Source organism: Abramis brama, assembly GCF_963993115.1.
Source record: "Abramis brama genome assembly, chromosome: 16".
Taxonomy (NCBI): Eukaryota; Metazoa; Chordata; class Actinopteri; order Cypriniformes; family Leuciscidae; genus Abramis; species Abramis brama.
Window position 1 is genome coordinate 28,423,718 of NC_139978.1, and position 25,133 is coordinate 28,448,850.

General features: G+C 40.5%; 1 protein-coding gene across 6 annotated transcripts in view; it reads right to left on the minus strand.

Moving 5' to 3' along the window:
• elavl4 (ELAV like neuron-specific RNA binding protein 4) overlaps positions 1-24,872 on the minus strand; it is a 78,309-nt gene extending 53,437 nt beyond the window's left edge. For 2 of the 6 annotated variants that reach the window (XM_084086484.1, XM_084086483.1), the window contains exons 1-2: positions 24,291-24,872; positions 23,607-23,735 (exon numbers count right to left, since the gene is read on the minus strand). In XM_084086484.1, coding sequence (XP_083942610.1) covers positions 23,607-23,735; positions 24,291-24,338 — 177 coding nt within the window. In that variant the 5' untranslated portion in view covers positions 24,339-24,872. Of the gene's footprint in view, positions 1-2,656; positions 2,711-7,834; positions 8,069-9,209; positions 9,651-23,606; positions 23,736-24,290 lie in introns of those variants that run through there. The other 4 variants (XM_084086485.1, XM_084086486.1, XM_084086488.1 and 1 more) reach the window with 4 other exon arrangements.
• Between the last annotated feature and the right edge of the window lie 261 nt (positions 24,873-25,133).

The window sequence follows — 25,133 nt, forward strand, 5'->3', positions numbered from 1 at the left end:
TTACACTCAACAACGACATCCACACAAGAAACAATCACCCGCAAGACACTTTGCAGAGTAGACTATAGAATTCTTCTTTTTAAATCAAACCCTAGATATACCACAGTATAATATCTACCGGCTAAAACATTTGTACTATCACATAAAATATATATGTCTTACAACCCAGCCCTACACTATGCACATGCAGTCTTTTCTCAGATGTCTCCTCTGTCAAGGTTGTGTGCATATGTGTCCTGTCTCTCTAGTTGTGCAAGCGTCTATGTGGTTTCCTTTTACTCTGTGCATGCAGTATGCAGGCTGTGTCAGCTCCAGGTGGGGTGTTGACATGGCTGTAGGTAGCTGGCAGGTGGCAGAACAGTGTCGCACCTGCGCCGTGCACAGCCTCATTCCTCCATGCCCTGGAAACTATGCATACTGTGCACTCCTGAACCTCTCCAGCTAACAAGCTGCTTTACCAACTACAAATCACATTGAGACTATATAGATGAGTTTTAAAGCTGCGCTTGGGAGCCCTTGGTGAGTATTGCAGTGAGTGTGGAGAGCTGGTAAAATGAGGATGAATGTGTTTTGTTATGCAGAGTGTGAAACCCAGCTAAAGACCTTGCACCATATATTTGTCTTTTAATTATTTCCTCTGTTTAAGCTTGTCATGCAATGTTTGCTCATTATAGAGAAACATTAAAAGCTTTACAAATAGCCTGAAAGTAGATGTGTGTGTTTGTGTGTGAGGGGAGCGAAAGGAAAGGAAGACAGTGTTCGTAAGGCAGCTAACTGCATCTCAAGTTCCTGAGAGGATGAGGTGGGCTTCTGAACACACATCAACTGAGCTTTCCTTTTCTCTCTCTTTTTTTAGTCTCACAAACCACACACATGAGCTCTGGTTAATCCAATCTCAGCCTCCTCATCTTCCTGCAGCCTCTTTCTCAAAGTCCCTTTCTCCACACTCTCTCTTTTCCAAAACATCATCTCTTATTTGCACATTTCCTTTCCAAAACACAATTCCTCCATTATTCTCTCTTCTCATTCTCCTGTGGTCTTTTGTTTTCCCTTACCTTCTACATGTTTTTAACCATTCTTCTTCACCAGTATTGGACTTCTCCTTGCACCAACAAACACCTGATTTCTGACTTTTTTTTGTTTCTACAGGGAAGAACTACAGTCCGGAAGAACTACAGGGATACAAAATCCAATCCTATAAATGGGAAGCGTGATGACTGTTCCAGTATATTAACCAATATTTTAAAATACACCAATATTCTAATTCTGGCTGTTACAACAAGCTATTTTTATGTTATAGCTGATAACCAAAAGATTTCCAGAATAAAACTGTATACTATTTTGTCTAAAATAAATAAATAAAAACGAATTAACTTAACCATTTTAAATGCTACAAGTGAAATAGGCATCACAACATTATAATGTACAGTCTTAAAAAATGGGTATTCATTTAGATTTACTAAGATTTACATTCAGAAGTGTTATTACATTAGTTTTTATTAAATTACAAGTATTAGATGAGGGAAAGTAATCAATGTAAAAATAGGACAAATGACCATGCACAAATAAATATGCAATATTGACTGATACATATATTAATATCATCTAAACAGATAAACGATCTGAAAAAAAAATTATTGGTTGATATTGAAGGCATATTATATATATATATATTTATTCAGAATAAAACAATAAATTATTTTTTTTACTGTACATTATGATGTTTTGATGAATTTTAAGCATTTAAAATGTTAGATGGAGCTTTATTATAAGTGCTGCTGTTCTAAGAAAACAGACCGTATATATTTATATAAAATATCTGTACCAATACATTTATATCTTTAACCCTACAAAACTCACATCTGGTGGAGAAACATCTCTATGCATGAAGTCAGTTTGGTTATTGATTAAGTTTGATCTCATAAAAGAAAGTAGCTGCAAGACAGAGCAGTAACCCCACAGCATCTGCTTTAATAAGAGAACGCCGAGGTAATTGATGGAAGATTGACTGAATTACTAACTAACACAGGCAGCTAATAAATAGCACCATCTCAATATGAGAGACAACGAGGTGAATGAAATTCAATCTGTTAACCTCTTCATACATGTCAGGGCTATAATGTAGTCATATATAGGCTCCAAAATGCAGATTAATGAGTGTAATTTACAAGAGGGCATTTCTTCCCCTTGCTCTTCTGCAACTATAGCGAAGTCATAGAATTTACTGTCGTCTTGTTTTACAAAACAGCAATGACCTAAACACTGTGTCAACATATCTCCAGGATGTCCTTTTTTCTTTGGAGGTGGGGATATAAAGAATGGCATTATGAGGGAGAGGGCGACCTAATGTGTTCCATTGCAGCTGGTTAGATAAAACCTCTGCAGAATATCAACGAAAGCAGCAAATGTGGCATGCATTCAAAAGAGCAGATTAATCTTCCAATGCCGGGGTACACTGTAATTGAAAATGCCTACAGGGGACCATCTATGCTCACATATAATGTGCTAGAAAATATAGGGTTATCCTCATAAAATCCATCAGAATCAGAGTTCAGAGATGATTGTGCGAATACTGTTTCTTTCTTTCTTTCTTTTTTTACATTCTGGTTTGTGCTTGGAATATTAACCAGTGTTTGTCTGATGTGCTTTTACTAACCATGGTTTCCTGATTGCAGGTTGATGGAGACCTAATGGAATAAATGCCTGGCTTCTGGGAAGAAAAAAAAAGGCAGGGTGTGTTTAAGGAAAGACATTTGCTCCCGGACAAGACAGCAACTTCTGCTAAAGGTCTGCTCTCACCTCTAATCAACCTAACTCCTCTTGACAGCGAGATAACAATATCCACAACCCGAGCGGATCTACAGGGGCAAGATTTCACGCGAAGCAATTCCTTTGTGAAATGCCAATGGCTGTATCTATGGTTACTGTTGTGGGGAAGATGCGGGCAACTCTATTTGCCCTTTCTCAGCCGGGGTTTGTTGCGGGAGCTACTGGACCTCATACACTCCATAACCCCTTACTGCTGTGACCTTTGACCTCTGGGCGCTGATATTCGGAGAGCGGAACTATCTTTGACATTTATATCCATGTTCCCTTTCTCATCTCATTTGTTCTCCTCATTTTATCCCCATTTTCACCCATGGGAAACATGCACAAATAAAATCTCTCCTTGAGTGTGCTCTTTTGAATGCCATACCAGACATCATTATGCAGTTTTTTAATATGCATCAGTCGTTTTGTCAAATGCATTGTAAAGGTTTTAGAGGTTTCAAATTCCATGTGATTGTGTGAGGCGAGCTGTTGCAATGTGAATGACCTTGAGATGTCCTTTAGCCTCACGGGAGGGAGGTCAGTTAATTGGCTAATGGGCAGGAGAGAAAAAGCGACTACGTTTGCAATAGTGGGAGCAAAGACTCGTCTGCTGCTGCTGTCTTTTCCTGGGGTGCAAAATGTAGATCAGAGAAATGTGCAGTTTGTGCACAGTCTCGAGAGAGCCTGCCACTCAAATCCGAACGTCTGTATGAATACCAAAACACACAGGCAGAGAGAGAGAGAGAGAGAGAGAGAGAGAGAGAGAGAGAGAGAGAGAGAGAGAGAGAGAGAGAGAGAGAGAGAGAGAGAAAGAGAGAGGGAGGGAGGGGAGAGAGGAGAAGGAATGAAACAAAGAAAGTGGGATGGAGGAAGAGGGAGGTCGGAAGCTAGAATGATAGGGGATGAGAGCCAGCTTGAAAGAAATGGGTGGTAATGCGCTTCTTTTACCTTTCTCTGTTTTATGTTGTGATCAACTCTTACCAACAATCAACGTTTGTGATGGAGCCTTTGCAGAGCATATTATTTTTTATTTATATATAGCCTATGCAATCTGTATCTGGAGAGGCAACTGTCGGTTTGCCAGAACGAGCGGTGTGTTGTGTTGGTAAGCAGGTTGTGTGTGGTGTGTATATTCGGCTGATTATCGTCTGTCTGTGCGTGGCACTTTGAATTTGCGCCAGAGGAATTATTACGCTTGCGGTTGTGAAGCCTGCTCACTCCCTCTCTCCTTCTTGCTCTCTCCTCAGCTTTTCCTTTGCAAGGAAAATGAGGATGAATCAAACTGAGAAATCACTGTGGATGCCTATTAAAATTTAAACCTGAACGTTTTGTTGTTATTCATGTATATTTAGCTTTGACATAATAAAAGGCCTCTTTGCGAAAGCATATTATTAAGATTATATTAGATTATTATTCATAGGACACTGTTTAATCGAACCTGAACCTTATTAATGCATTAGGTGAAATCTTTTTTACATAAAGGGCATAAAATTTTTACCCAAATTTTTTTTAAAGGTGTAGCTCTATCAAATGTCAAAAAGTTTCAACTTTTTCTCAGATGTTTCTCCTGAAGATTATTTAGAAAAATAAATAGACGTTTTCCTGAAGATTATTTAGAAAAATAGACAAAAATTATTGATATCCAGTAAGCGTATAGAGCAATGAAGTTAATGTTAATAATATAGCACCAATAATTTAATCTTGGAATAATTTGATCAGTTTAAGCGTTCTGACTTTTGATTGCACACTTTGATATCTTGGCACAATGTGTGACATTCTGTCTTTTGAAATGCAGAGTTTTCTCAGAAGCCAAACTTAAGAAGCAGGAGACTTAAAGTCTCGTTGCCGTCAAGGGGAAACAACTGAGATGTTAAAGATATCTCATTTGCGATATCTCTTTCATATGGGCAGATTTTATAAGAGCATTTCATTGAACTGGTCAATATTAACTCAAGCTCAAATTTACATGCACAGTTTCCAAGGTTTTCTTCATAGGCTTGCTCAATTCTCATTTAAACACTAAGGGTAAAACTCTCCCAGAAGTGATCACAAATATGGAATGTGATGAAAGCTCACATTAGCTACTGAAATCTTCACTGAGTTATTTAAGTCTGAATGCGAGACTTGTCTAATAAGCGCATTCTGACTTCACCTGTCAGTGTGCTCTATCCTCCCTAGAGCTGGATGTTCAGTTACCTCAGTAACTCTCAAGGCATTTTCTCTAATCAGTTGGCAGAGTGAGACTCATTCAGTAATTACATTCAGAGGTTACATTTGTGTTCTAAATCTGTCAGAGCTGTTGAAAACGATTAAGTATTAGGATACTTTTTCAAATCGGAATGAAGAGCATAGCAAATAGATTACAGAGGGTTGTTTGCTCTTTTAACGATGCCATGTCGGAATAGCAGTGAGAACATAAAGACTTAAAAATGGCATCTGGCATGGATTCTAATTATAAAACTATACAGCAAAGGCTACACTTAATGTTATTTAGAAGATATATAAAAGACTCTGGGCTATTCTGTTGTCCTTTAGTCTTAAATGTAGTGTGCTAAATCCAGTGGGTGAGAAATTAATTCTATTTTGTGTGGTCATTCTTTCTATGACTGAGAAAGGATATCATAGTATCCCATCTTGTATCTAAGGTTATCTGATCTAATGTCAGTCAATTGTTGTGTCTTTATGAGCAGAGTCGATTTACTGTTATAATAATAATTTAATCATCTGGCACATTCTCTGATTCCTATAAAGACATATTAAATATTAAATAAACAATATTTCTTGGGCCAAATTGTCTTTTTTTTTTTTTTCTTGCATTAAAAAAACAGAGAAGCTATCCAATCCAATTTAGTTCAAGATAAATATCTTCTAACCTAGACAAAAAGTTCCAATAACAGAATGAAAGTCTTTTTCTACAGAAAAGCAATACTGAAAGTGCTATGTGCCTGAAATTTTTAAACTGAAACTTGCACAATGAACCATGTTTTAAACTCACTCAGGTGGAAGCTCTACAGCGCCACCATCTGAGGGCTTGTTGCAAAAGCACGCCAAGGGAGTCAGTTAGATGGATGCTGCTGTTCTCCTTCAGCGAGAACCGTGAGGGATGGATGCAGTGGTGTCACATGCATCCCCGGGTCTTATCGGCCAGAGGGGGGCAACCTGAGCCTCTCTAACTCTCAGAAAAATCAAGTGGCCCACTTTGACACTCAGCTGTCATCTGTAGTCACTCTGTGTGCAGAGGGGTGCAAACTCTTCCACCCAGCCATCACACATCCTGGGGCACTTTTCCCACCCCTGCTGCCCAGATTTCAGCATCTCGGCAGCCTGTCTCCTATTTTGCTCTCTCTCTCTCTTTCTCTCTCTCAGTTGTCCACCTGCGCCCTCATCCACCCCTTTTTAATATTCAGTCCAGCTTTAGCCTTATTAGCATTGATATGCAACCTTGGAGTCGGACAACAAAGGAGAAAGCCCTAAAGCAGAGTAGTAAGGCTGCTTGGAGGAGGAAGTGAAATTATGAGGAAGGATAGAGATGAAGAGGAGGTATGGGTGGATAGGGTGCGAGGTGAAAGAAGAGGAGAGTCTGTTTCTACGTGGCTATAGTTCTGTGTAATGGCCGATAGTAGCGCATGTAGCAGGGACGTCAGCACTGCGGAGGAGGAGGAGAAACGTATAGGCCTATGTGGAAGCTCTTTCCCCTTAACTTCCTCCCTCCCACACCTTATTTCCTCTCTCACTATAAGCATCGTGGACAAGCCCCCTCACTGCCCTAATGTTTTTCTGCCTTACACAAACTGTGTTTCGCACAAAAGAAAGGGAGGCAAACAGGGATTCACTGTTGGGAATCACTCTCTTTTCAATTAGCATTTTGATTGCATGTTAAAGCCCACACAGAAACAGTCAAACATTTGCCTGAAAAATGAATAATGCTGCCCACATTTGAATCTGAATGCCGCGCCGCTTAGATGAGGAATTTGACAGTCACTGCAAGTTAGTAAATACATACATCTGTGCTGTCTTGGCCGTTCGAAACGGTGCAATTGTGATGTCTTCCACCTTTAAATGATGTGCTAACGCAGGCCTAGGATTTCTCTTACCCTGCTCCGTCTGTAAGCTTCGCTACTTGCCTCTATCTCTCTCTCTCTTCCGTTTCTCTCTCGGGGAGAGTTGGTTCCTGGCAGGCACAGTCTCCCACTAGCCTGGTGACAGCCGGGGGAGGCAGTCTCTGAGCCCTTAGTCAACAATGGACACATACACTCACACAACACACACACAGTGCAGCATGTTTAGTGCAGCCTGCCCTACCTCTATCAGAGAAGATGGGCAGTGATCTCCAGACGTGCTTGAACACTAACTACACTATGCACGGAAACACACCTTCGCACACTGCCTAATAGATTATCATGCACACGTACACACACACACACACGAGGTCACTCCCACTCATTCTCATTTACAAACTTACACTCTAGCATGTACGCTAGTACAGTTACACAACCTTCTACGTATGCATTGTAAATGGGATTTTTATGCAAATTTTAAAGCATTTGTTTAGGAAATTGTTTAGAAAAATTAAATGATCACCACATTACTCATATGAATAATATGGCTGTATTATTTTGACAGATCAAACCGGAACGGCAAGTGTTAAAATGGGGGTGAAAATGGAAGATGAGAGCCAAAAAAGGTGAGCATTAAGATTCAACACTGCCTCTACATCGCAGAAGGGTTTTAAACCGCACCGTCTAAGAACCTGCTACACCTGTCCTTTCTCTCCTCTCTTCTCCTCTCTGCTCTTCTCTTTTCCTCAGCCTTGTTCTCAAATAAAGCTGCTCTCATCCTAAGAGAAAGGGGAGGAGTAGCATGCAGAATTGAAAAAGAGGAGAAAGGAGATAGAGAGAGAGACAGACAGAGAGAGACTCCAATGCTGCCACTGCAGCTGCAGGCAGTGAGACACAGCAAGGGCAAACACACACTCGTGCACACACACACAATTGTCTGCACAAAACCACCGCCGCATCCTTACCATCTTAAACCCGTTCCACTCCATTTGTAAGTCGGCGGGCAGAGTTCTCGCCTATAGCCGTGCTAATGTCTCCTCACTTGGAGATCTCTCTCGGTCTCTCCTCGCTCTCTCTCTCTCTGTATGTGTCTCAGAGGTGGCGAGGCAGCGTGCGGCCAGCGGGAGAGAGAGTGGGCATTCCTCCTCCGAGTGAGGCTGCTTGTGAATGCACGGGCTTCAGCATGAGCTGAACGCTGCAGCCCCACTCCCTGCCCCCTCCTCATTGGTGAGGTCAGAGTAGCCCCCTCCTCCTTACTTCTCTCACTGGCTGCCTCAGCTCTCCATCATCTGCTCTACTCTGGAAAATTAACACTTTCGCTCTGGCAGCCTTGCAGACGAAGGCACAGGCGCTTCGGCTAGCAGAAGCCCTTTCAGAACCAGCAAAGGCAATCAATCGCAACCGATGTCTCTGCTTGAGTTAGAGCAGACTGATTGCACATACAGCCATTATGGTAATAGGGTGCCTGCGAGGCACTGCTAATTAATGCAAGTAAAGCATGCAATGATTACGGAGTATGTTAAAGCTTTTATATATATACAGTATATGTATATATGCATAATATATACACACATACAGTATACACACACAGGATGTATATATACAGGGATAGTTTACAGTCAGATGGTCATTATCGCAGGTTTTATTCCGCAATAATGACCTGCTGACTTTACACTATCCCTTTTATAACAGGGCTTTACAACTTAATAAAGACATGAATGTTAAATGTTAAATTAGTTCACAGAACATTTACACGCCAGGAAACAAATGAGCAGTCAATTATACAACTTTGCCCTGGAAAACGGTCATTATTCTGTAATATATTCGTTTTTATATAATTTTTCCATACATTTTACATTTATCTCTGTACATTTACAGTCAGTGCATTAATATCATGAACTGCAAAAAGAAGTGGTCAACACACCAGTTTGATTCAACTGATTTAGACAATTAAGAGACATATTTTTAGTCATTTGCAACTGTGGGACGACACATGTTTTACTTAATAAACCACAATTGTTATCTACTGAGTATCAGGTTGAAGAACGCACAGGTTACTGAGCACACACACCTGCTCTTTGTACAAAACCATAACTGCACACGCATTCACACACACCTTTACACAAAATGCGCACTCAAAAAATCATCTCTAAATAACAATATTCTGTCTTCATCCCTATTGTCGCCGTTTATGTGCTTAAGAGAAAGGAAAAGAGCAAAGTTGGCGAAGAAGGAGTATTACGAGGGATGAAGGGATTATTCTAAGGCTGCGCGTGACAGCGTGTTTCAGTGATTTTCACTACAGTGTAATTCTCTTTCAAATGCGAGCACATTACTCACCATGACCATTCTCGTGTCCGGAGGTGAAGGGAAAAAAGAAAAAAAGCTCGTTATTTTATACCCGGTTGAAAAAAATAAACGTTTCGCTTTTGAGCGGTTTTTTGGGGGAGTCGCTCCCGAAAGTCTTGAAGGAGAGGTGTCGCGTGGACCCAAGGACAGTCGGATGCAGACAGGTCGGCTGAGAGATATGGTGAGATAGAGTCGAAAACTTACAGCTGCGGTCGGCGAGCGTCTATTGTTTCGTAAATTAATGTAGCTGAGGGGGGAGTATCCAAAATAAAACAATAAAAACAAAAAATATCGGTTCCCTTGACTCTGTGGAGCTAGCAGTGCGAGCGTCCCTTTTTCCTCCACACCATTTATGGAACACAGTGTCAGGCTGGTGTGAGATCTGATTGGTTGAGCGGGGACAGACAGGGGGTGGCGCGCGCTGCTCTTGAGGAGACTGTTGGAGAGGGTGAGGCGCGCGCGAGTCATTGGGGAGCGTCGCGCCTTTGGGGAAACAGCGGTCTCTGATTGACAGCTAATAATTTGACCTTCGGTTGCATGTGGAAGACAGATACATGTGAAACGTTTTGGGTTTAAGTGTAGTGTCAAAAGCAAACTACCTGTGATGACTAGATAGGGGATTTATTTATAGTTTGGAACCTGAGGGAAGACGCACGCGCACATACATAGGCTACAGTGTTTTTTGTTTTGTATTTTTTAACTTGGTCGATATATCAGTGTGTGAATTATGCAATGACTTCTGAATGCAATTTTCGAGACCAGTCTGTTGAAGTTTGTCTCGTGCAATACATGTTGTAATTTTGGCGCCACTAGAACATTTACGAACCTAAGACATTTTAAACAATTAACAAACGTTTTTATGATATATTTGTGAATTATACGTTTATAATACAGTGGTAAATAAGAGTTATTGGTCACAGCGTATTGTTGCTATGGTTACCTCCTCATGCGAATCTGTTTGTGTGAGTCTACTTGGCGAGAGATAAAACTAACTTATTTTACTAACTATCTTTTAACGTTTGAAGACCTTGTTGAAAAGTGTACACACACACACACACACACACACACACACACATGTATAGGCCTACACATTTACATTCACATTTGAATAATTGTGATAAACCACACTTTTTTTGCTGTGGGTTCAAGGTCTCTCCCCCTCTTCCTCCCATAATTGGTTTAAACCCTTGTCGTTTAATCTTTAAAATTTGTTTAATATTGTGCCGTAGATCTTATTAATGCAAGCAACTTATTTCTACGATTATTTCAGGTGTAAGGTTGAGTCTCACAAATCATGGTTAGCTGCTACTCACATCGTAGAAAAAAAATATGCGTAATTTATTTAGTGCCAATAATATTGTGAATGTGATCTCTATATGTAGTATCTTGATGTTAAATTAAAAATCCAAATTACTTAAAAAAACAGGCTTGTTATATTATCTCAATGTTATATTAGCATAGAACATAAGCAATAGCAGCACAAGCTAATTCATATTCATGACCATAGCCTTCTCATGTTGTGATGTCACAAGCTCATCTTGCTCCCCCTACTCATTCATACACACACTATATTCAATTGCATCTACTCAGGTAAAATGGACAGTCTTGTAAAATAATGTCATCCAATGCATTATTTTTTTCTTTCATTTTCTCTTTTCTAAACATTATTGCAAACTCTTCCCACATTCTCTGTTGTTCGCAGCTGCACATGCACTGAATCAATAATTAACAGCGAGACCAGCCGCTCCCACCCCTGACAAAACCCATTTCACATCTGCTCGCCGAATGAAGGGATTTCAGATCTTGTTTTATTTACCAAGATATGGAATTCATCACGGGCAAAAACACATTTCCTGCTTGCACCCATTTACTCCGCATATACAATCCTAATGTTACACATTCATTGGGTCTTCAGGGAGTTTTGTGTGAATGCATTTTGCTCTTAGGTTTGTTGTGGGGGAATAATGTGGGTGTCATTTTTATATGGTGTGGGTCTTTGTGTTGCTGTACTGGTAGGCTACAATAGAACAATTCACACGACTGGAATGGGCTGGGAAACGGCTGTGGTCTTATCGTCTCTTCACCTGCAATTCTAAAAACCACAGCGGAGGTCCCTTACGGTGAGCAACTGACTTGACAAGAACTACTTTTAGCATGAGAGTCCAGCAGAGCCATAAAAAATGAAAGACATTTCTCGGTAGATGGCCAGGCCTCGCTCTTAGGGACACAGTACTTGAGAGCTCGACCCGAGAAAACCCTAATTTCATGTAGACCATTTATATGTGTTTGGCCCAATAGCAGGATGTTGTGCTTCATGTACAGTATATAGTAGTGTTGTTAATCGATTAAAAAAATATGAAACGCAATTAAAAACACTTACATTTTTATACGTTTTTTATAATTATAATGTAATCATTTCACAGTTAATCTCCAAATCAGTGTAGAGACAACATAAAGAAAGTATATTTTAAATACTTGTTTAATGGCATCATTTTATGAATAAAGGCCAGGATCACTGATACTAATCAGTACCACCCCCGCACCCCACGCCCAATTTTAAACATGAATTATAGCCATTCAACATTACAGTGTAATTGAAAGCTATCCATTTAACATTTATTGGGCTTCAAAAAATGTAATAACTTTTAATTTAAGTAAACTTCAAACAATCCTCACATAAACCCATAAATAAATGTCATATTTTACCTGTGCCCTTCCTACCTATCTAACAGGTTTAAAACTACACAAGTTCTTTAGTCACTGTTTCACTGTTAACTTTGTTCTTTGATTAACTTTACTGACAGACAGCATTAGTGGCTGCTTTCACTTTAAGACCAGCCGCTGCTGCACGTCTCACACGTGTCTCATTCTCTCACAACTCTTTACGTTCATTTAAGACTTTATTTAACTCATTTAAGACTGCTCTTATGAGGATACTTGACAAAACTGACATTTTGTCATAATTGTGTGTGTTATTGTTCATATTGTGCGCGAAAGAGAACTCGATTCTGGGCGCACGCACGATACTGGCGCGTGTCTTTCTGTGCTCCCTGTGTGTGTCAGGACATTCATATAATGTATAAACTATAAACTACAGCCAAAGGATGACAGAAAAAACGGATGCTACGTTGACAGCACTAATATATATATATATATATATATATATACACACACACACATATATAATTAATACATGTATTAGATGCATAAATGCATAAATATTCACATAATGGTTAAAATAGCATTATTCAAAACAGCAATGCACAGCCCATATAGCAAAATACACCATAATCTAGTAATTGTGTTTGCTTCCCATTTTGCTCACTGAACCATGTGGCACCATATGAGTTATAGAAGTCATTACCTTTCATCTTCCTCACAACAAGACATTAATTTAGGTCCCTCCCACCAACAGAGAGAGAAAAACCTGACTGTCGTTTCATTCATATGCAGGCATGATTCTATTATACAGGACCTCACATCATAGCACAGGCAAACTTGAGTCAGTTCTTTAACCTGTGTGAGTTTACCAATCTGAAGTCTAGCAACCACATATGGAAACCATCACTGAACTCTTCACAACCTCCAAACTGAACGAGAACAAGCAGAAACCTCTCCATCCGTCTGATACCACCAACCATTTTTCATCATCAGATGGTTGGTAGGTGGAAATGTGTACTTTGAGTTTTACTTTCATACTGTGTGTTTATGCAGAGCAAGAGAGAAAAACGGTTGGGTAGTGGGAGACTGCTACACTCACTTTCTCTACGTCTGACCATTAGGCATTTCAGAGATTGTGCATGTGAGAGAGAGACATATTCATGTGGGTAGTCAATGCCAAGGTCTCTGCACTCTCATTTGGATGTAAACAAAGTACTGAGTGCCTTTATGTAGATGTATTTTTCATATTGTATTTCAGTGGAGTGCATTTATTGCATACAGATTGAATATTTTGCGTTTGATTTTTTTCCTTTGTGTCTTTTTCAGACAATAATAGCAGAACAGATCAGCTCCTGGCAAAAGTAAGTTACAAACAACAATAAATAACAGTAAATAGATTTGAATGCTGTGACATTACTGTAATATTCATCATTACCAGGTATTCTACGCTATGGTTGCTTTTGTCAAGCGTCAAATAAACATCAATAAATCATAAATAACAATGATTCTTACAAGGGCAGTTATCTTTCTCTCTCTCTACCTTCTCTTTCTTGGAAATCTTTATAAAGGACTAAATGTCAGCTGCTGGTCTTTGTAACAGCTGATGCGGCAGATAGAAGAGGAGACAAATCCCATCTGGAAGGTTCAATTTGAATTTCCCTGTATTCAAAGTTCCATAGATTACTAAAAACATATAAGCATGAGACAAATCAGAAATATCTGCACTGTATAGTAATATACCAGCTATCATGCTGTTTTCAAAATAGCCTATGGTTTGAAAATATCAGTATTTTGTTTTTAATCACTATCATTATACAGTATTTGGGTAGTTGACCTGCATTTTAACATTTTGCCAAATCTCAACTAAAATGGTTTTCAATGTAATTTACAATTACACATGCATTTTTTGTGACCCCATATGAATTGAAAAACTGCGTGGAATATTTGTATTGATAGAAATCACACCACAAGACTGTTTAAGAATCTAAAAGTGGTGAAAAATGATGAGCATCTAAAATGCACACGTTATATAGATATGAACCTAAAATCCTGTTAATTAAAAAATAAATAAAATTGTCAACTACCCATTTGCAGCATCCAGTATGAGAGAGTGTTTTGAATTGAGGCCGTGTACACCAGCAGTAGACGTGCAGGCTGAGGGAACGTGTCCAGTATGACTCAGAGGCTGCGTGTGACCCTCTGTCTCTATGTTCACTCCTGGGCTGGGTGGGGACAGATGGAGGGAGGGGTCTTAGGGATTAGACTGGCATGAGGTCTGCGGTGGGAGGTTTGGCCAAGAATGCATGGAGGTTTTGAGTGGGAGGATGTGACCTCGGGGATCTATACTATTGTAGAAAAGTGTATGTGTGTGTCTGTACACATAAACGACTTTCATTTAGTCATCATACGTTGGATAAGCCTCTCTGAAAAACGAACAGCAGGTAATAGCAGTCAAACTAAGATAGCATCATTTTATATAAGATGCCGTTATTTTGTCCTCCAACCCACATGCATTTTATGTCAGCCATTTTGCCAAATGGGCTTTTTATGCAGGTATTGCCGAGCTAAAGGATGGCTGTTCTGACCACCGGCGGAGGGGTTTAAAACAGGCCAGCTAATGTAAATCACATAATTTATCGGCTGTCAAAAAGCCATTAAAAGTGAAACAGCATGCGAATTGAGTAACGAGCTAAAAGCAACGAGGCTAATTGATTTATTTTCATTCTGTAAAAAGGATGTTTTTATATGCTCAGCTAACTAATTGACACTGAAATGCTATTCTTTTTTAAAAATCTTGGATATGTCCGTTATACAGTAGTTAAATTGGACTGTAAAATGGAATTTGATTTGTGTAATTGTGGATTTAAATGCAGTTTTTTTTACTCGGAACACATTTTCTTGGAAAGGAAAATATTCATGTTTATACGGTATTTCTCCCATTTTTTAAATTCATGTATCTATTCTCTTTTTCAAAACTGAGTTTGGCTATGTGTGTGATTTTGATGCAGTCAGAGGTTTGGTCAAAGCCTTTGCTAGCTGAGCATGTAAAATGTCACTTTAGTTATTGTTCACTCAAACACTAAGAGACACATGCACACACCCAGAACTGCAACCTCTCTCTTTCTCCCTCTCTCTTTCTCTGCCCATGCTCCTTTGTTTCTGGAGTACCCCTGATCCTCTGCGGCCGCTTAGCTCCAATTAGAGCATCCCACCAACCTGGCCTCTAACACAAATACACACACACAAATGCTTAGCCCCAGCCTCCTCTCACACTGCCTCATTTCAGCCCTCAATCTGACTAATTACTCTGAACCTTGCATGCCCCATCTCTCCCTGCTTCCAAACACACACACACACACACCACCTGAATTCTTCCGTTGGCCATAACCACAAGTCCAAGTGCTCTTGTTTGTCAAATATTTCAGATCTACAGTCCACTCGGATGAGTGTGTTACGCATGCTCCATCAGTGTCTCGTCAATGTTATCGATTTCCACCATATGCATCTTGCTCATTAACTTCACATTCACTCCTGCTTTCACCATGAGCACCAGGCATCTATTCTGAGAGTTTAACATGTTAAAACATGCAACCGACATGGTGATAATTGTTTCAACTGCGCAAAATCTTCCAGTGAGATTATTTTGTCTCAATTTTCACCCTGAATAATAACAGGTTTATTTAAAGACACTGAAGTGTAGATCCCCTGCAAGCTGTCAGCTGAAGTGTGTTAAAAATTGCACATCTCATTTTGGAGCCTTGATTAAAAAAAAATCCACTTTGTCCTGTTATTTGGGAATTCACTAGAAGATTAGTAGATTAAAAAACTGAAATTCATTCAAAACACTGCATGTTTACAGTTTAGTTAAAGTTTAGTTAGTATTTTCCCTCAAATTACTTTGTTTAAAAAGTCCAGTCAATATGCCAATAAAAATGCTAAACTTTTGTTTTAGAAAAACGTAAACATTAAGGAGAAAACGAAAAACGGATAATCCCAGGACAAATATTTTTTTTCTCCTCACATCAAAATCTCTCTCTTATTTGACATATCCCGATTGTCACAATTCTCATTCGTCTTGGGAGTAAGGGGTGAAGTTTTCTCCCTCTGAAGCAAATATCTTTTTCTGTCAGAGGACATGAGGATCACCCAGTCCAATTCCTGTTCCTGTCACCTTCTCAAAGGAGAACCCCGACACCACATCAACTCTTTTTGGCGGCTTCACCGCCAGGCAGCACTGCAAGTGTCAGGCTGCTGAGCTCTGGCTCGGCTCACCCTGATGGAGCTCGCCACGTTCAAATATGAAAAACCTGTCTGAAAACGACGGTTGTGCTTCGTATCTAAGATATTTTAGAGGATAAGGATTCAGGTAATGTTTGAGTTAAGATTTAACTGGTTAAAGACAAATATATCATCCATGTCGGTTCACTTTTTCCTCAAAGACTCTGAGAGTTTAGTAGATTTTCAGTGCTAATGAAATACATCTAGGTAAAAAAATTTGACTACTAATAATTATCATGCTGATTTTGTTGGTACTTATCATGGTGACTTTTTACATTCTACATTAAGGAAAGCCTCATGGATTGTGTGGAAAATTAGACAAATGTGGCACTGGTGAATCCTTGAGCAGATATTTAACCCGGTGGGTGGCTCTCATTGTGGCATCAACCAAGGTGACATTGAGCAAGACGCTTTAGCTCTTTTCTGATCATTAACATCACTGACGATTCTCTCCATCTCATTTGCGTGGTGCAGTCACTGATGGTTGGCTGGAGGGAGACTGAGCGATGGTGAAGATCGAGTTGTATGACGGTTGGCTGTAGGGTGGCCTTTGCTGTGTTTGATCGCAGTCGGAGCTCTCGAGCACGATGAGGAAGACCGCTGTGGTCCATCTGGCCTGGTCTTTAATCAGTGCTTCCCTTCAGAGAGGGGGCAGATTTTTTATTTTTTATTTTTTATCTGCACCGACAGAATTTCATTCCGAGCATTTAAAGTATGTCATTTTTAGCTCATTGATATAATATGTACAACTCATATCTCTGGGGTAAAATCGAACAGAAATGTGCCATCGATATCGCTTTTTTCCTTTTCTCGTTCCCCTGTTCCCCCACCTATCTTTCCTTGTTTGTAGATACTCCATCACCTTGTCTTTCTGAGCCCTGGGAAAAGCATCGTCAGTATTTCTGCACCACTCCCCTACATCCATGCTGTCTTTCTCCCAGAATTCATAGTGCCTTACTTATTCAGAGCAGACGAGAGCAAGGCAAGAGAAAGGAACAGATTCTGAAAGAGAAAAGATACAAGAGCCTGTAGCTGTAGACAGAAGGAATGCCTTAAGAAGCAATTAGCATATGTAACTTCTTTTTCCCCCCTCTGCCTGAAACAGGGTTATTTCAGTGAGTTTGTATTGATGTTTTTGAACAGGCTCCATGGCAGAGCATTTAATGCTGAACACTGCTGTTAGAGAGAATGCATTATTAATGTGAGGGGAAACTAACGGGGACCAGCAGCTCCTCAGGGCTGTGAAGAGGACGGTTGGCGTCTCTGAGGAAGCAACACCACGCCTCAAAGGTCTTCCTCGGTAATGCACACATGCCAGGCATCTATCATTTATTCATGACAGTCAGGCGCCTCCAACTCCCTTGAACAATTAACGAATCAATGAAATGTATGGGCTCAGAAACTATCAATACGGGGAAACAGCGCCGTTCGTCAACGTGTCAGCTCTTGGGCACAGGCTATCATTCAGGCAGAGAGCACATTTATCACTTCAAAAACAGCCTGCTTTGTCATAGCGGATAATCCTGCTACAAAATGGCTGCCGATTCTGATGGATGATTGGACTTCCTTAATAACAACCGGCAGGGTTGACTGCTTTTCTTAATGTATTTAACATGCAATCCAACACATTAGAGTGTTTCAAGGAATCTTTGGAATCTGTTTTCCTGAACTTTGAGTAAGTGGTCAGTTTAATTTTGAATTGAGTTCAAATTTCTTAAAATATGGTAGCTCGTATAATTTGCCATCTAATGTTACCCTTGTAGCCAGTGCTCGAGCTGTAAAAGTAACGTGTGCAAAGTGAAAAAGGGAAGGAGAAAAAGAGTGAAATTGATGAATTACTGGTGCTGCTTTCTACACTACAGCGCCTTTGCAATTCCTGTTCAATTAACAAAACCATTAATTATAGTACTTAAGCAAGCCGGGGTAAACCAGACAAGCAAGCATTCGTGCACTTAGCACACATTCATGTGTAAGCATTTAACGTTTCTCTTTTATAAATCGCTCCATCCTCATTCGTGAAATACTGAATCATTAAAATGTCTATTTCTTTTTCTGGAAGAATAAAACAGCACTGCTGCTAAAAAAAAAACAGAACTATTTTCTGTATTTGGAAATACTGTGAATTTTAGTATGCATTCTCAGTAACAGTCTTGAGTGCTGGCTCAGCCATAGAAATTACTCTTCCTTTGTATTTTTCCCCCTTTTCTGCTCTTTCTTTTATTTTGTATCTTTTTATGGCTTTGCTTGAATAGTCTCACTTAAAACACAAAGCTCTCGCTGTTCACTGAATCCTCTGTTTTGATGTTCTTTTTCGCAGCAGAAAGATGAAGACTAGACCTTTATTCTGTACGCAGAGAGAGGTAAGCGAACGTGTTTTCTTTGGGGACCATCATCACCAGCACTCGCCCCCTGCTGCTGAAATCACTGGCTTTTTACTTCCAGGTCATGGTGCCTGTATAACTCACGCTGACCCCTCTCTTCACTGACTTTTTTTTCAAAGAGAAAAAGGGGAGAGCTTTCAAGACCTCCAATCTTCATCAACACCAAGTCCCTGTGAAATCATCGAAAAGTAAAGGCAGTGAAAAAAAAAAATCTAATTTTTTTCATATACTGACTCGGGGCTCAGAGATTCAGTGACTGATGTCCCTGGAGGCAGCGTCTTCCATTACATAGGCACAGGGGCCAGATGTCACCTGTCCTCCCAGGCGAGGGGAGCTCTGGTGGAGCTAAGACTCTGAGGCAGGCTGCCCTGGTTCTCTCTCTGCCTGGCTGGAGACACCTGCTCTTCGCCTCAATGGTGACGGACCCCAATGCAGCTTTTTTCATCTACTTTCACATGCACAAGCATCCTGAAGCACCGCGGGTGTGCGAGTGCGTGTATGTAAGTGAGGTGTGTGTTGTTTGTGTGTCATATTTATGTGACTGTGAGATTCACACACACATGCACCCTTGTGATGACGATACGAACTTAATTTCATTACATTTGTTTCCTAATGAGCACTCTCATCCTGTTTCTCTGCTTAACATGCTTAAGCCTGAAAACACAAAACTGTGAGCATTTATGGCTCTGCATCCAGATTGCTTGAGCTAATGCTTCCTTAGAAACGTTTCAGAGGATGTCTAGGGTCCCATGTATATTGTAACTTGGATTTGTCTCTTTAGTTAGTCCCAAACTCAGTTGTCAACTCATTATTACAGTCAATTGATAAGAATACGTTTGTGCCACTGATTATGTGGTACTGAAACACAAAAAATGATCTGATTGCAGGTCCATTTGCTTTCAGTTTTTTCGTATTTCACATTTTTTTTATATAGACAATTTTTATTGTCATCCATCAGATTACTTAAAAACAACAACAATCATATTTACTTTGGTATTCACAAAATTTGGAATACGTTGTTTAGTTTCTCTTAATATCACATCTATTTACAATATGAGCGCAGAGCGCCACCATAATGCTCACACAGTATTTGGATGCAGTCCTGTGCAACATTTGGTGTATGTCTATTAAAAACCGGTGGTCCTGCATCACTAGTTTACGGAACAGGAGTTTGTTTCTGCACCCTGTCATTTACACATGCACACACACACTTGCGTTTTGAGCAGTGAAAGATGGTTAATTCTCTCACTAATGCCTTGTGTGTGTGCGCGCGCAGTGCCCGTTGAGTGACCCACAGGTTAAATAGCTCATTCTTGCGGCCTTTTCTTCCAAAATGGCAAAGTGCCCTGACAAAAGCGGAGGCCTCTGAAGCTGCAGGGCTCAGGGCTCCAGATCTTTCTCTGTGATGACTCTGCCATTTTCACACTAGCACAGAATAACAGACTGAGGCTTCTTGACAGAGCCATTGGAAATTAAATTTTGACAGAATATTGATGAGAAGTACTTAAAATTCTCAGCAGCGAGAATAAAGTGCTAGTGTCATATTTGGTTTAACACAGTGGCTTTTGTACCCGGCTAAATATACACAGAGGTAAAAAGGTATTGATGTCGAAATTCTGAGGTGAACGCTAATAACTCTGCGAGGAGATACGTCCTACTAGAAGGAGAAAAAGGTGCTTATTTCTGAACAGGAAGTTGATCCACTGCAATCTACTGCTATTGTGTTGCGAGATGCGAATCTTTTCACAGTTGATGAGTCTGCTTTACTTGCTGCTTGGCTGCTCTTTTAGAGGATTCACACTCGCGCACACGCTCGCTACGGCTTTGTGCGGGGGTAGAATGCTGCACCTGTTCTCAGTACAGTTAGGCTGGGGTTGAGCAGCACAAATGAACTAATTTCCAGGGCTACATTGAACAGAGAACACTGCAATCACAGCAGGAGGAGCCTGTCGAGCCGGCAGATGGGCAGAGCTAATCATTGTTGTGAAATAGAGATGACCCTGCCTATCTCTCACACTGCCAACAGACATTTGCCAATCGCTCTTCAATTCCCTCTCCTCTCCCCCTCATCTCTGTTTGTTTCTCAGCTCCCTCCAACGAATTTAGGAGTGAACGTAACCTTCAAAAATGGCTGAAAATGAAGTTAGTAAGCGAGCACAAAAGCATTTGACAGAGTAGCTGTAACCCGTGGACTGCTGGAGTGTGTGTGTGTGTGTGTGTGTGTGCATGAACAGCATCTCCAATCAGCATCAGAAATTTTGAATCCAGCAAATCTGCATCTGTTTGGATTAATGCACGTAACCATACCAAGTCATATGTATTTTCTTCGGAACGTGCCGCTTTTCTCATGATTGTACTTTTGTGCTATTTCAGAGGTTTTCATCATTTGTGCTGAATGCTGAAAAATGTTCTGTAATTGGAAATCACACTGTATCCTGCTTAGCGAATTATCTCTAGTGGCAATGTGTCATGCTTGATTAAAAAAATAAAATAACACTGTGGTTATTAACCGTGATTAGAAATGATTTCAATGTCTTCTGGATGTTCGAGAACCCATGAGAGTGCTTGGCACGAGGATGCCAAAATCAAACATAACTACTGTTATGTGATGCAACTGTTTTTCTATTTCCGCAAATGAAATGTTTTACTTTTATTAAATTATTCCAGATTGTTTATAGGTAGACGTTAAAATTAGTGATCCATTGCTTCTCTTGATTGCGCTTGGCTTTTAATGTCAGTTCGTGTTTGTAAAAGCATCTTCAGATCTAGCTCTGAGTGTTTTCATCGCTTGATTGATTTACTTAATCATAAAATACAATCATTACTTTGATATATGAATTCTACACATGCTGCGCATATAGAAATATAATTGAAAAAGCTGCATCCAAATGAAACGTTCTAGTCGTTTTCCTCAGCAAGATGTCTGAGAGCAATCTATTGCATGTATAAAAAAATACTGACAGAGAACTAGAAGGGAGAATAAAATCTCCCTCTCGCAAAAAAATGCCTTGACAGACCTCTACTTCTTCCCTGTACAATGATTTAATGTATGCAAATGATCTGGCTTCAGTTAATGAAGGCACAATTAATCTTTGTAACGATGGTCTGATTCAACCTGGTTAATTACAATCTGAAATGTGAGTTGTGTGTTTGCGGATACATGTGAGTCACAAATGCAGATTTTTACGAGAAGCAACAGTCCAGCTGCTTTTCCCTGCCCCCATATGTATAAACAGCACAATTTATTATCCAAATGTGATTTAAAAGAAAAAATTATATTGGCAAGAGTATATTTTTTATCAAGATAAAAAATAAATATTACATATAATGTACAATGACTGTTATTGTATAACAGTAAAACATGTGAAATTAAATTATGCCAGACATAGCGACTGAAAATTACATTTCAGTCATTTTATTGTTTAAATCTATTCATTTCTGTCTTTAACATGAAAAGTGCAAAAGTAGAACTTTAAAACAGTTTGTTGACAGTCTCTCGAGGTGGAAAGAGAAACCGAGAGAAGCTTCACTTCTCATCAAACCGTCTTTATCTTCAAAAAAAGATTTTACTGTAAACTGTGTTCTGCTATTGTGAAAAATCCAGAATAACACTTCACGCAGTCACACAGTTCATAACCACTAGTGGCGCATACATATCGCTGTCACTAATTTTCATTATTAAATGTTGCCTAGATTTTCCGCCTTCCCATGCTTAGTGACCAATTGCTGGATGACAATGATTTTTCGGATTTACTAATAATCGTTTTGTAGTTCAAATGAGAATATTTGTGGTTGTGACTTTACATGCCTTGTCTCTTTTTTCTGTCTTCTTAGAGCTGAAGAATCACCAGGATGAATATTCAGAATGTTTCAAATCCCTGAGCTGTGGAGGATTTTAAGGAAAGTGTGTACACACACCTCAGAAAGGTTGCAAAGAAGGGTTTAAAAATCTCCTCTCTCTGCCTATGAACACCCAGCTGCATGCGATCGCAGTGTGTGTATGTATACTTGTGTGTGTGTGTTTGTGCACTGGCAGAAGAGCTCCAGTGCTGTCAGTATGAGTCTGATTTGTGTGAGAATGTGGTGCGGCTCCAGGCAGGCAGGCTGATCCTGTTTTGTGGAGACGAGGAACGAGAGCCCATCACAGATTAGACACCCACAGTTTCGTGTCGATTTAATGCACCAAGTCAGGGATTTATTCTTAACCGACCGGCGCGTACAGCACCAGCCAGCCAGGGCTTTCCCATACAGTCATCTCTCTTCCCCCCAAGACTGTAGTAGAATATCAAAAATGACTGAATGAGATTGTAAGGATGGATATCCACTTTCATAGCTCCAGACTTGAGTGAAATCACATTCATTATAATCAGGAAAACCTTAGCCAGCTATTTGTCTAGTATGCTCTGTTATGACCACCTATCAGTGGAGAAATAAAACGGCTGAATTTTGATGTGCTACGAATTAAAGAAATACAATATAGCCACTCACATTTTGTTGAACTTCAGGTAGTTTTGTAACTGACTGTGCAGTATAAGACACATGCTTTCTATTTCACACATTTCCAAGCACGTTTCTGCTGAAAGGCGGCAGGGAGCACCAAAACAACACATTCGGAAAGTTGTTTGAAATTCAAAATGATGCTCGAAACAAACCTCTCTCCTACATACAAAAATCTGTCCTTTAGCTATCTAACCTTACTATGCTCAAATGACTTGAAGCATACACACTAACACACACACACACACACACACACACACACACACACACGTGGCGCACTTTCAATTTTAGGCATCAGTACACTGCCGCACAAACATATTCCGAGCTGGAATACACAAACGATACACTTACACAAGCTGCTTTTTCTCACTCTTTCTCTTTCTCTCTGGCTAACTGATAGAAAGATCTAGTCGGAGTGGGCGGCCGTATCATCACACAATGAGGCATGAAAACATTGGCTAATTCAAGCCTTAGGGCTGCACACATTTACCTAAATTAAGTTAGTATTCTTATTCTACTGTGCCATCTATTTTCTCGTTCATATGTCTAACAGATCCGTCTATCCTCTTACCCCCAGCTCCCTGGCCCCCAGTTGGCTGGATGGATCTCGGGGGAAAAGCGGCGAGCCCATGCCTGGGAAGGAGCCCTCCGCCTGGGCTACTGCCGAGTTCTGTGAACACCTTACCATCATCTTCAGACACTGCTCGCGAGGTGCGCATTTACAGGGAAGAGGAGAAAAGAAGAGAAGAGGAAGAGAACAGAATGCTAGCCAAGGTGGTAACGAAATATACAGGCTAAAGAAATAGCAAGAGGCGAAAGGAAAGAGAAAACTGGACTGCCACAGTGATAGAGAGCCGTGTGCTTACGTTCACAGTGGCGCTGCACTCACACAAACACGCACGCACACACTCAGTGCAAGCCCCAGATGGGCAAGTCATCAAGCAAGCTCAGCAGTTACAGCTATCTTGCTTTGAGTAAATGAGAAAATGAAATGATTGTGCGTGGGAGAGAGAGAGAGAGCGAGTCTAGTCTCTCATCCATTACAGTACGCCCGGAGAGCAAAGAGGTTCTGCCTTCAGCTAGCAGACGTTTAACTGGACCTAAATGCTCAATCCCTGCACATTCATTTGGACCTGTCAGCTGCCACATTTAGAAGCATGGACACACTGATAAAACAGAGAAACATTACGCACAACAGAATAATGAACACACACTTAGAGAAGTGAGGTGACAGAAGAAAATCCAATTCCTTTACCTCATTGCTCAACAAAGCAGCATTCAGTGTTCGGCTGATTTCAAACATCTTGTTGGCGGTGTTTCGTTTCTTGTCGCTTTTTGTGATGTTTTTTTTGCGTTCTCGTGGCTCTACGGCTCCTTCTTCTCTACTGGAAATGGGAATCAGTCCCGAGAAAAAAAAGAAAGAAAAATGAACAGATTAAAAAAAAAGAAGAAAAGGAAGGAGAAATCCTCTATATGTGCTGTCTGGCTGGATGTATCTTCTCCTCTCTCGCGCCCGTGTTTTCTGGTGCACCTCTGTTAAATGTGGCGCTTGTGCCCTGGCTCACGGCACACGACTGAAGAGTCAATATTTTTTTTTTTTTAGCTCCCCAGAGTCAGCACATTAAAACAAGCAGTCGGTCTGCCGGGCTTCTTCCCTTATCTGTCCTCCACACACTCGCTCGCACAATGCGTTACGATCCTCACACTGCTCTCTAGCAGATTAGTTCGTCCCAAAACATAGCTCTTAGTTTAAACTCCTCTCTCTCTCTCTCTCCCTCACCCTTTCTCTTTCTCTTTCTCTCCTTCCTTGCTCCCTCCCTTCCTCACACTCCCTCTCTCTCTCTATTTCTCTTTACCCCCACCCCACCCTACCCTACCCTCCACTCGCTCCCTCTGTCTATTTCTCGATCACGCTCTCCTGCAGTTACAGTTCACAGTGTTACCACAAGGTGGGAAGACTGTTCATAACAGACATGACACAGGCACATCTGCCTTTCCTGGCTCATCTTTTCCTCTCCGTTTGGCTTCACGGCTCTCCTCCTGCTGCTTGCGGGGAACACATGATCGCTTTGGCACCCGCTCACCTCCATTCTCCTCT